The sequence below is a fragment of the Rhea pennata genome, chromosome 3 (genome assembly GCF_028389875.1).
Source record: "Rhea pennata isolate bPtePen1 chromosome 3, bPtePen1.pri, whole genome shotgun sequence".
Taxonomy (NCBI): domain Eukaryota; kingdom Metazoa; phylum Chordata; class Aves; order Rheiformes; family Rheidae; genus Rhea; species Rhea pennata.
Genome location: NC_084665.1, coordinates 70082855 through 70096324, shown reverse-complemented (window position 1 = coordinate 70096324; position 13470 = coordinate 70082855). Strand labels below are relative to the sequence as shown.

The window sequence follows — 13470 nt, the reverse complement described above, 5'->3', positions numbered from 1 at the left end:
GTTTCTCTATATTGAGGTTTGCAGCGGTCCTCACAGTTCTCCTTGCTCATCACAGATATAAAGCCTGTGGGAAGCTTCTGAAATGGTCCAGGATGCCTTTGTATCCTTTCATTTCAGATTGTCAGCTGCTGCAATAGCACCCTAAATGTCCTAAAATTCTGAACTTTGATTTGGTTTCTTGATATTTCACTGAATTAAGGTGAGGAAAGTACAGTTCACATGAAGTAAACCTAAAGCTATATGCAAAGAAAATCACTGTGAGAAATCAATGAGGTTATAATTGCCAGTCCTATGTAGGGCTATCTCCACCTCTTGACTCAAGAGGTTCACAAACCTCTTTCCTGATATCTTTCCTGATATCTAGGAATGAAGCATATCTTTTCCAAATTACTTCCAAAATGTATTCAACATGTGAATTCAGTGAATAAAGTTTTCCCACTATTTTACATTAGTGCTGATACTCAGTGTAAACCAAGTCTTCTCTACTCATCTTTATTATGTAGAAGACTGAGAGGGGGTGAGTTAAAATCAAAAAGCCTAAAACCCCAGACCAGAGCTGTTTGATATTTTCTCTTTTATGGGACAGATTCAATAACATTTAAGAAAATTATATTTATTCCCCCAAGGGGGTGTTAAAAAAAAAAAAGACAAACATAAAGTCAGTCTTGTGCTAAGATTTGATATGACAAGTGTAAGCCTAGAATTATCACTTTTTAAAATGTCTGCATTGCAAAACCATGTGGGAAAAAAAGAAACTTATCAGACACTTGCTGGGAAATCTGGATGACTGAGAGAAAAGCAGAAGGGCTTTCTCCAAGTGATCATGCTGTGACTTGAAAACTATCTTTAAGGCTATAGAAATTCAAAGTCGAGAGCAAATGTGATTAGACCATGCATTGTCATAATAGTTCCAAATACACTGCTTTTAAGCAAATGAGCATAAATTACAGTATTTTAGAAACTCTTCTAGATTGCTCTGGGCCTGACTTTCTCTCAAAAGTCCTGTCTCTCAGGATACGAGACCAGGCTATCTACTTATCTCTTTACTTTGTTCATTATCATGTTCTTTTACATATCTCTTGAAAACTTTGAAATAAATAATAAAGACAATACCCCTGGGTAGGAATAAGTATTTGGATTAAATCAACATAGGTGAATTTACTGATTGAGGTTACTGTACTTGAAGAGAGCTTGCAGAGAGAAAGCTAGAGAAGTAAGGAGAAAAATGAGAGTTTTGTTTAATTCTGAACGTTGTGAGTTTACTACCTTTTTAGTTCCCATAAAATAAATTCCATTGCCTAACATCTGCTCACCTCTCAAAACAGAATTATTTCATGCAGCAGGGCACAACCCTTGGCAGGATTCTGATTAGTTGGAGAGAGGCATGGAGATGAACTGTTCTCACCTGGGAACAAGTGAAGTGAACAGAGTGCTGGCATGATAAATGAAAGGGAATCATTACTGCTATGTGGAAAAGCAGCTGCTTTACTTAATACCAGTATTTATTACCAAAGCCTTTATCACGGCATCTGCCTGATAAAACTTCATCAATAGACTTACGTACTTCTAAACGATCAACTTTGGAGAATTCAAATCTGTTGGATGGTTTCAACACAGGCTGAATAAATCAGAAAAGAACACTGAGCTCTATTGGTCATTTGAAGTGAAGTTTTCACAGTGGAGGATCTACTACCCCAAAAACTGTTCAGTTGCAGTGTGACAGGGAGGGATATCATGAGTCATCTCTGTTCTCACTGCAGCCTCTTGAAGGTAAGACAGGAATATACAGCGGTCATCGATGCAGAGGAACACAGATGTGCACACAAGCATCCCTCATCTGTGGTCACTCACCGCCAGCATGGTTGGATGGCAAGGTCACTCACTAAGCCAAGAGTCATTATGTTCATTCTAAACTTTTTCTGAAACCTGAATGAGAGCAAGCAGGACCCAGGCAGCTGCAAGGCTACACCGATATCTGATAAAGTAGGTTGTTAGGGAACACTGTTTTGACATCAGACGAGGTAACCAGCATTGCTTTCTTTAGGTCAAGTTGGAACACTGATACTTGACCACCGACACCATATTGTGTGGCCATTTTTCCATAATAATACAGAATACAACCAGCTTACCGCTCTCACAAGACTCCTCGCCTACTCTGAGGCATCTCCCCACCCTATGTCACTCTCAGCGGGCTCAGCTTCCTTGCTGCATTTCCAAATAAGCATTCTACATCAAGCACTCCGATTTCATCCCCTCTCTCTCTCTCCCCACACGTCAAATGCAGTTCACCAAAGAAGTAACCAAGCAGTTCTCCAGCGCGAACTATCATGTTCACACTACAGACTTAAAATGAGCTGCAAATCCAGAACTCTCAGTAATGTAAACAGAAGCTACAAAATATCATCCTTTCTGAGACAGATTAATGCAAAACTGCTACTGTAGGGCAGAACTTGGGTGTCTAATCCACATAATACAGTGCTGAAAAACCATATCATCAAAATCATGCAGAACATATTACATGTTGTGGAATACAGTTGCAGAATATATACTGAATGTGGGTTTACTATTTATATGTGGCTAGAATACAAATTCCTTTTCTGGGAGTGGGAAGAAAAAAGGAACAGACTCCTCACATCCACCCTGCGCAATTCTGCTTTGCTTCTAGTTTGGTACACATTAATGAATATTAGTTAAATTTGTTCAATTCACTCAGGAATATTTTATTTATAAGTGATAAAATCAGACAAAGTGAAAAATACTGTTTTTTGTTTGCTTACCTGGAATACCTTGGTGAGAGGTTTCCTATTCGACTGGGTGACTTTTTGGTATATGTTTTGCTTTTTTGGCTTTGGGTTTTTTTTTTTTTTTTTTTTTTGTTTTTGGCAAACAAGTAGTCTTCAGTGTTTTTACAGCAGTGGTTATTACAGAAACTATGTCTCTTGTAGTTCTTATCTTGGAGGGTGGACAAAATAAACAAACTGAAAATAATACTACAATGAACAGTAAATGATGAATGGTTTACAGTACAAAAAACAGTGTAAAAAGGAAGACAAGTTTAAATATTGTTGTGTATGAAAGGGATGAAAATAATACAAGGATGAGAATAAGTAAAATGATAGGCTGGAACATCTGGGAAAGTAAATACAAAGACAAAGAGAACAGTCAATTAATGGAACAGCAAGTCCAAAGTTTCAGTAAAATAAATAGTGAATTAGACTATGCTTGTAGAGGGACCAGGTGCCCACCTCCCATTGGCTTCAGTAGGAGTTCTGCATGGTCAAATCCTGAACAGGCAAATTTGCTATTGCTGTTTGACTACTGCTGTTACTCTTTTAGAGAAAATACAAATTAGTTTACTTTAAATTTGTATAAGACCACGCAGTACTCTACCTTTAAGTAAATGGGAGCTCTACAAGCTCAGAGCTATTGCTATATCAGAAAGTGAGCATGCTAAATGCCTTTTCTGTTTGATTTCATGCAGTACATGTATAGTAATTGATTAGCTTTAAACTCACTGCGTCTGTGACTTTCTGATACAAGGAAACAAAAGACTAATTAGTCAGCATAGAAATAAGAAATAATAGCTTTCAGCTTCATCTGGCAACTATTCTGACCATAAACTAGCAGGACAGCACAAAGTGAATTAACATAATAACACACTTACTAAAACATTGGGATAATACTATAAGGAATAACAATATTTGTCAATTATAGGATTGCACAATAAGTGTAGGCAATTTTCATTTCTCATTGCAAAAGAAAATAGTCACGAGTCAGCAAGGAATTTACTCTCCAAAACCTATCTGGAACAACTCTGCACGACATATGCAGGATGTACGCTGACCCTTCCCTTCAGAGATGAGAAAGAGAGGTAAAAAGGAACTGCATAAAAGACATGAGGCACTGCTACCTGACAGCAGCAACCCATAGCCCTTTCAACCAATGATGCAATCAATTTCAACCTTTCCTTTATTCATGCACTGCAGTTTGGTTCTTTGACTCTAAATATGAGATTTTTACAGCTTCTTTTCCCCATGGTTTCTCATATCTTTATCATCTGGAAACTGAATGTTTCCTCTTTTTAATTGTTGGGATTTTCTTTTTATTCATTTAACAGGAAACCAGCTACAAAGAAAACAACCATGTTCATTTTCATTTCTGTTGTGAAAATATGAAAATAACACTAACAGCGGTTTCACAGCACCGCCTCATGCTAAAACTTGTCGGCACTGCCTTTGCTTGTGATGACGGCACAATTCTGGCAAATGCAGGTGCAAAGCCAGAAGAAGGAATAAAATCTTCTACCTCCTACAATACTTGTAACTATGGTATTATTCTTTTAATTTCAAAGAGACCAGACTTAGTCATTGTTCACAAGCAGACCTCTTGATCGAAAGAGATTTCATATGGTCAACTAGGTATTTAAAATAATTCAGGAAATAGAGATTTCTGTCCACTGTCTAACGTAACAATTTTAATGTGCCATACATCAAATTTTAGGCTTAATTCATTTGGCAGAGCCTTTTTACCTGTAGGCCGTAATAAGTAAAAGTCTACCTGACTCACTGACAAAGGTTCATCTGCACTTCGGTCATCTGACGACTTTGGAACTTCAAGTCTGTCGATGAAAGTCTGGAGTTCTTTCCTGAATGCCTTCATCTGTGCATTGATCCGGTAGAGCAGCTCATGCTCGCGTATTCTGCTGCCATCGTCCTCTTCGTCCATCAGTCCAAACAGATCCCCATTAGCTACATAAATTCTTGCCTCTGTTATGATGGTACTCGTGTCAGAAATCAAGCGATCTATTGTCTTGCCTAGTCGCTCAGCTTCAGAGCGGATGTCCTTCATCTGCTGCCTGTCAGTGAAGCTTTTCTGCCACCCAGTTGGTGTAGGATAAAAAGATCTTGTGGGCGTCAGGCACCGGATGTTGCGTACCTCTTCAGAGTCACTTTCCCCACCAATGGGGCCTTCCCTTTTACGGTGAGGGGGACGGGAATCATCATCACTTTCTTTTTTTCCTGCATCACTTTCAGCATCACTGTCTCTGGGACTGCCACGGATCCCAAGATGAGAGGCCAAATCATAGCGCTGCATGTTGGACATTAATACTCTATTCTCGTACTGGAGTTGCATGACTTTGCCACTCAGCTCATTGATTTGCATTCGTGCAGCTTTTAGCTCCTCCTGTAGCGCTTCTGTCTTGGCATTATCATGATGCCTAGAGCTCTCATGGGCCCCAGACTTGTACTTGTATTTGTTCAGCTCAGCTGTTATGCGTTTGTTTTGTTCTTCCAAATCAGCTAAATTTCTCCTCAGCAATTCTGTTTCATCTTCTACTAGCTGCAAATGCTGTCGCAGTTCTGACAGGGATTCACTCTGTTCTCCCAGGAGCGGATTAGCAGTCCCTGAGAAATCATCTCCTCTTAAATCATCAAGCTCTGCTTTCAGTCCTCTATTTTCTACTTCCAGTTCCACTATTTTCCTCCCAAGAATGTTAGCTTCCTCCTCCACAAGTCTCAATCGAAGCTTGAGTTCAGCTTCCCTTGTAGTAGGTGGCCCACCTGCTTCACCTTTTGGCAAGGGACTGTCCAAGTCCCCATAAAATGATCTGTATTTCTGCAGCTCATGTTCAAATCTGTCTTTCTCCTTATCAATCTTAGCCATTTTTTTCCTCATCAAGGCTGCTTCTTCTTTGACAAATTGCAACTGGCATTTCAGGTCTTCATTATCCTCCTTAGCAAAAAGAAAAAGAAGTACTTGAAGAAACTTGATGTAAATCAGGAGACCTCCAGTGGATGATCTTAAATTACAAGATTAACAATCAAAAGTACTTAGCTTTAGATACTAAGAGATTCCGTTACAATCATTTTTTTCACTGATCAGTAAATTAAAGAAAGGCAAATATGTATTAAAAAAAAAAAAAGAGAGAGAAAGCCTGTAACACTTGTATTGAAAACCTGAACAGTCCCCAGAAAATACCTTTTGTGGGGCCCCTTGTAAAAAAATTTATATTTTCTAGACTTGTTATACACAACAGTAAAAAACAGTGATTTTTTTTAAATTACACATTTCGATGCCAAGTAATTAAGACCTGCTTCCCATTATAAAGTGTTAAAAAAACTGAAATCAGTATGCAAAGGGCCTTTAATCTTGATTCATTGGTGTTTCCATTTACTTATTTTGCCTAAAGGATACAGTACATGAAAGGTGGTGGGCTCTGTTGTAGCACCAGCAGTTTATTTAGGTGGTCCTTGACACAGTGTCATCTGACTGCAGATCTCAGGTCAGAGTTCTCCATTTCACAGCGTACAGAAGAACAAAGAGCAAAGTAAACAAGCAAGCGAAGTGCAAATCTGCAGATCGCGTATATTTCCATGGTACTCCTCAAGCCTTAACGTGAGCGTCCGAGGTGCCGTTATTTTAACATACCTCCGTTGGCGTCTGCTGTGACTTTTTTTCTGATTTTTGCAAGTCTTTACTCCCTCTTCTTTTCAGTGATTGCTGTAAAAACAACAAAATAAGATGTGCTGAATATCTCTCTAAAGAGGTATATAATTTAGGCACATTTTTAAAGCATAGCAAGCCAAATGCAACTACAAAGAAAACTATTTTTTGTAATCGTGGAGATATCAAAAACAGCGGAGAGAAAAAACTGCCCAAAAATGACAGACCAGAAAGGTCACACTAGTAAAGTATAGTTAAATCAGTCTGTTACATTTCTTTATTCAACACATTTAAGACTAGCACATAACAAATGCTTAACACACAGGTCATCATAAAAGAGGTAAGAAAGGAAGTATCTCAAATTGTAACTTACAGATTGGAAAACTGGGAAAAGCAGTGAAACTCAGCCTGTCTTGCCCATTTGATGTCATTTGACCCCAATGGGGCTAAGACACTTATAGATAAGTCTATCGACACAAGTGGCCTTAGCCTATGTAATAGGGAAGCTACAGGAAGCAGTGTCCCTGCAACAGCACAGGCTTTACTCACTCAGTTCATGCCTGCTGACTTCAGCGTACATCTATAAGTACATCTTTCTCTGTGTCCCAACTACAGGCTATACATAGCTTGCAACGTGTTTTGGTCACACTTCTACCTGGTGTACATGGTAGACAAACTCCACCATAGCCAAGCTCACATATAGATGCTGTCACTAGGTTTGTTCTGTTTCCAGAATATATTCGAACAACTGCAGTTTAAAGCCAGAGCTGATGGAAATACCAGCTGCATTGTAAACAAGTTGCCTGGTACTTTTAGCCTTCTTTTCTGTTCTTTTGTTGTCTGCAAACCAACTCTGAATGTATTAGTTATTCAGTAAGATTGCCCAAATCTTTTAGTTAATTAATCCTTACTCATAAACTGTCTACAGACAAACTACTTCTCTTCAAACAGCATGACAAATCTATAAACTCACACAATATTATTTTAACTGTTCAATTAGAAGTCTAAAAGTTTTTAAACAGAGAATAGTAAATGATGGTTACATGAATAATGGAAATCAGGTCAGCTCCTGGCTTCTGCTCTGTACTTATGCCCCTTCAGTATTTTCCCTATTTAGCTGTAAGATCTTTGAATAACAAAGAGTGTTTAAGAATCTCCAATGTTGTCTTTCCCAATCACTCCTCATTTTGCACACAAAACAATCACGGGAAAAAATTCAGGAGAAAAAAACAGAATGTCTGGTAAGACTCTTACGGTTCTTAGATATAAGAGGTACTTGCTGAGTCAAAGTGTAAAGAAGCATAGTCTAAGATCAAGGTAACACAAACATCACTAAAAACAGGTTTTGTCACTTCCCCGTCTTGTGCTAAGAGCAGATCAACCTAGCCACAAGGTTTCTGAATGTTTTCCCTCAGGATGCTGACCCAAACAGTGAATGCTCCTGCTTGACAATACATTAATGAGAGTATTCACATACTGTATGTTGATTCAATATAAAAGTTATTTCAGAAATGTTGAGGAGAAAAATCTATACGCGAACACTTCCTGAACTTTAGTCAATCAGATATTCTAGAAGGAATTCTACAAGATACTACTTCTGCAATATTTAAACAGCTCTAAGTAAAACCACTACAAACAAAATAAAGTTCTTTATAATAGAATATTAGTTCTGGGAAGCATGAGATCTGTAAGACACAAAATTGTATCTTTTGGGGGCTCAAATATGCATTACAAGATGAAGGAATTAAAGTATTTGTGAAGACAAGTTCCATTGCTAATCACAGTGGCCAGTATATATGTAGGATACTAACAAACTTATTTTGCCATCTAGAGGGTCTTTAGGGCATCTACTCTGAGCAAAGCATAATTGTACACAATTAACTAGAAATATCTGAAGCAGCAGTAATGAGCCAGGTCACAGACTGGAAGCACAATAACTTTGATTTTATGCCACCTGCTTAGACAAAACAACCCTAGTAACAAGCCAAGCAAACTACCTTAAGAAGCACCACGATATGGGCAAGTTCCTTTGGTTTATTCTGCTTGCTGTGTTGCCAAAGCAAACGGGAAAGAAACTCTTGCTTTTAAAACAGAGTGCCCTCGGTTCAAAATCAACTGGAATATCCAGCAAAAACTTCATAATTATGGGCAACAGAAAGTTCATTAGTGGACAGGCGGTAGCATTGGAAAAGAACTGCAATCACACTGTCAACACTCGATGCAGATTGTTGAGAAAACAGATGGAGGGAGGAAAGTGAATGAGACTCTGTTAACATGTAACAGCCTACTTGCTGCTGCCCCTACTTGTTATGCCCCAGGTGAGATGCAGGCCCTGAGGCAGGCAGTGATATCTACCATCTCCACCTCCTCCTGAGACTAGTCACTAGCAGGAGGAGCCTTTGTGCCACAGAGAGCTGAGAACCACACACCTCCCTGCACCAGCCAGAGGAGAATCCTGCTGTTCTCTAAAAAGCCAAGCCAGACCGTCTATCACTACAATCTTTTGTTTGCTCCAGACTCTTGCCAACTGATAAAATAACTAGGGGATAGTTAAAATATATTTCTGCTTGATTAACTAAATTCCTCCTACTCATCTTACGGAGCTCAGCATCTCTACAGACCTAATGAAGTTCTGAAATGCTGAGCTGCAACTTCTTTAGTATCCTACAACCTTTCAGATGATGAGAGCTATATGAAAAAGTATCTGCAACGCCCCCCCCCCCCAAAAAAAAAAAAAAAAAAAAAAGGAAAGAAAAGAAGAAAGAAAAGATGGGGAAGAGAAGAATCTCTTTTTTTAAATATGTTAAAAGTTCCTTTCGGCAGTCAGAGCAGTAACATTTTAATTATAGCAATAGTTGTGTCTATGTAATGACTAGGCACTACTTTTTATTCTGCTTTACTTGAATTAAAATAAACCATTCACACAGCTTATATTACTCTCCAATGAAATGATGGTGTTTAGCAACATAATTTTATAGCAGAAAGCAATGAAGAATATACACAATTCAATTGGCAGAATAATTTGGGTAAACAGATTAGACCCAGCTGGAAGTGGCATATAATCTTTTTTCTTGTGAAAAACACTATGAGACAATTTATAATCATTAGAGGTTAAGATCTCAGTTGCACATCTCAGCTGACAGATGACATCTTCAAAATCATAGTGCCATAACATCATGTTAAGGCACTGAAGCAATACTCATACTGAATGAAGAATACCACTTATCAAGCAGTATATTCAGTAACCTTTTAATAATGCCTTTCTAAGACTTTTTTTGAGAGGAATATTTAGCAATTTACAGCAGCTACCCCTTCTATCATTTCATCTCAAGCCCTGTCCTTTCTTTTAAAAAAGTCAGTGATCAAATTTTCAATATGTTAAACAATATATTGCTGCTAATGAGAAGAAATGCATCAAGGCAAAATAAAAAAGAAAATAAATTTAAATTTAAATAAATATAGAGCAAAACCAAAAATAGCAATCCAACTTGCATGTTAATCTTCAGATTATCCTCACCATTGAGCACTATTAAAACTGAGTATTACCTGTTTTGGCTTACTAACTGTTGAGAGGATAAATAATTGACTCAGCCACTACCATGTACAGAATTTGTATTTGGTCACCTTTAATAAAATTCTCTACTTGTCCGTTCTTTGCCTTTGATGGCTTTTGTATTATGCAGTACCACTAAAAGCCCTCTCTGCTGTTTCTGAAATGTAGCAAAAACAAATCTGCCCCTCACGTTGCAGAAGTAGTTTTGAGAGCCATTTGCTGTGAAGGGTAATTTTAGGGCCATGATCATTTTGCCTTCATATCTGTTAAGCTACATTCAATACAGTGTAATTATGAGTAAAAAAAGACAAAGGTAAAAATGCTAAACATAAGATTTTTGTACTATTCAGTTGGTAAAACTTATCAGACAGCTTTACATTTTTAATAACTTTGAACCAAGCTATGCATCTGCAGGAGAGAATAATTAAGTAAATAATGCATGTAAGACTGTTTCTACAATGGGAAAATCAATAACTGTTCAACTAATAATGAAATATGCCAACAGTGCTAGGGATAATAAGACCAGCAACTGGTGCACATATGATTATATTGTGTAATCTCTGTTTACCTCTATAAGACACGGAGGTAAAACTGGGTTTGACCGGACTATTCAAGGGTTCGCAGTGGCCAGCGCACATGGGGTCACAGTAGTGTTCTAACAACTCTGAGCAATTCTCACTGTCTAGGTAAGACCACAGATAATATTTGCATGATAGGCATACCAGACCATACGAAATGGGCAATTCCACTGCAATGTTCAAGCAGCATCACGTCTCTGCTGACTTCCACTGGAATTCATCCATGTCTTGCTGGAGATGCTAAGCACTTCTCAAGACCAGATGGTATAATCCTACTGCCAGCCTTAAAGTGCAAGCCAAATGTACAGTCCTAACATCACCTGTGAAGCTGAGAGCTTCTCAGAGCATAAAATGATCTAGGATCTACTGAATCATAATTAAATGAAGAAGTAATAATATCACCCTCCGTTGAGTGACAAAGCTGCAAAATGAACTCAAGTTCTTGTAACCTGATTCTAAACTAATAAATTCTTTGCTGCAGTTAAAAAAGAAGCCCTAAACAAAACATACCAAGATTTTCAAGAGACTTTAGTTTGATTAGTTTATATTTCAAGCTTGATCCTAGGGTAAATGATGTAGAAAACAATGTGAGCAACCACAAGAGGAATTCTCACCACATAAAGGGATCAACGGTGCACAGAGCTCCCATAACAGCCCTTATCCATCCTCACAGAACAAACTGTCTGCCCAGAACAATCATGATAAGGGAAATGAAAATATGATTTAAGATTGTTTCTGCATTTTTCCCTCCATTTATGTAACTGTTGGTTAGATCACAGATCTGAATCAAAACAGACATAAGAAGAAACAACTTTCAGTTTACTGAACTTTAACTCAATCCATTAGAATATGTATATTAAAAACTAAGCGGACACTACCCATATTGCCAAATTAAAAGTACACCTTCTCCTCAAAATAGTTTTTGTTTTTAAAATGTCTCCCTTATTCTGCAACTCTGTCAGCCTTTTTCAGATACAGATGAAACTCCTAGTAAACTGTCAGTCACTTTGGTGGGTAACTTGCCAGCAACAAACTCAAGACATTGGCTTTGTCTGTCATTGGCACAAAGATGTAGTATCATACAAAACCATCACTCTTTCTATTGTCTTTCAAGGGTAGGAGTCCTGCATACTTCAGTATTCTATTTGCTTGCAAAAATGAGGCTAGGAAGAAAAGCAGGGGAGATGTGAAATGCAAGAAAGTATCCATGCCCATGAACGAATATAAAGCTATGGGTCTAAGCAGAGCCCTCTAGATTTAGCAATGTTCTATTCACATTAAAAATGGCAGACTGGAAAATACCATTGTGGAAGGATATGAAATATAAGCAAATTTTACTCCTTCACCAAGGAGGGAAAAATTGTTCTTACATAAAGTCTTTTGAATGCCTTCATATCTCAGAGGAGAAAAGAGAAGTTGCCTTCCAATACTTGTATTATTTCACTTGCATTTCTTTAAAAATTAATTCAGTTATCATTTTTCAGATCCTTTGCCACTACTCATTGTCAATTAAAAAAATTTTTAAAAAAGGAAGAAAAAAGACAGGATATTTGCACTTTACCCGAAGAAACTTTCTTTGCATTTTGAACCAAAGAACTCACTGCTTTGGTTCAACGATGCAAATAATGACAGTTAGGTGGTACCTCAGGCAAAAACATTCTTTATAATGTGTAAAAAGAAGCGGCACATAGTACCTATTATGCTTCCACTGCATTTGCTTCCTTTTTATTAAACAAAATCCCGAGTAGTAGAAAATAAAAGCTGCCTTTTCAAAGCTCTCCATATCACCTGGTCATATGCTACTGCAGGCCAAATTCTGATACTCTGCTTTCTGTGATAACATGCTCCCTTATCCAGCAGGACATCAGAAAATAGTGGAAGCAACTTATTTTAAGAGGAAGATGTCCCCTGTCATTTGAACCTTTCAAATGATGAAAGTGTGATACATGCTCAGTTCCCCAGCACTATCTAGTTAAGCCACATTATTGATGCAGGAATCACACTCAGCTCCCCAATCCCAAAATGCGAAAGTCAACCTCAGAACAAAATGAACCCTTTGGAGCAAAAAGCTTGGAGTAAGATACTTTGTTTTATAGAAATGCTAGCTAAACCTATTTCCTAGAACTTGTCTAAGCTGCTGTTTGTCAGCTCCCTTATGCCTTTACCAAGAGAAAACGGTCAGTTTTTTTGTCAGAGTTCATACAGTGCCTACTACAATGCATTCCAATCTTTAGCTGAGAGTGCTGGTATAACAGACAGTGCATCACTACAGTTCAAAATACCATCATACAACAATCTCAGTAATCATAGTCACAGACACTGGCAATTATGAATTAAATGCATTAGAGATTTCACCAAATGTAAGAAGGGCCTTCTTTCTCACACCTACTACCACATGCAGAGATTTTCTGGTGTTATTAGCCTTCAGTGTCTTAGTCTTCAATGTCTCGGAAGAGATTGCAAACAAACTGTCTCAAGAGAATATGAAAGTGCAAACAATCAGTTTAAGTTCCTTACCTTGGTCACAGAAATGTACATGTATATAAACCAAAGAGTAGTTACAACATTCCAGCAAAGAAGGTTAGTGTGAAAACAAAAAGTGATGAGAAGGAGAAAAAGAAGGACTCTTTGCACAACACAGACGGAACCTGCTAAATGGAAATGTGATCAACCCACTGCTTTCCAGAATTGGCTTCTATATATTCGTATAGCTATGTTTGAGCTGGTTTTATACCGAAAAGTTGTATTAAATGCACAGACAGCTCTTACAGTCACTCACTTGGATTCACAGGGTAGGGTAGCAGCAAAAACATGCACATCAGATAGGCTCGTAGGCACATAGCAGAGAAAGAAGCCTTGAGGCTTGCCCTACGCGATGTCAGACCTTGGTTAGAG

The 13470-nt window shown here is 38.0% G+C and overlaps 1 protein-coding gene across 1 annotated transcript in view; it reads right to left on the bottom strand.

Moving 5' to 3' along the window:
- Positions 1-3799: 3799 nt before the first annotated feature.
- MTCL3 (MTCL family member 3) overlaps positions 3800-13470 on the bottom strand; it is a 31711-nt gene continuing 22040 nt past the window's right edge. Inside the window, exons 4-6 of the mRNA XM_062570915.1 lie at positions 6430-6501; positions 4558-5733; positions 3800-3814 (exon numbers count right to left, since the gene is read on the bottom strand). Coding sequence (XP_062426899.1) covers positions 3800-3814; positions 4558-5733; positions 6430-6501 — 1263 coding nt within the window. The remainder of the gene's footprint in view (positions 3815-4557; positions 5734-6429; positions 6502-13470) is intronic.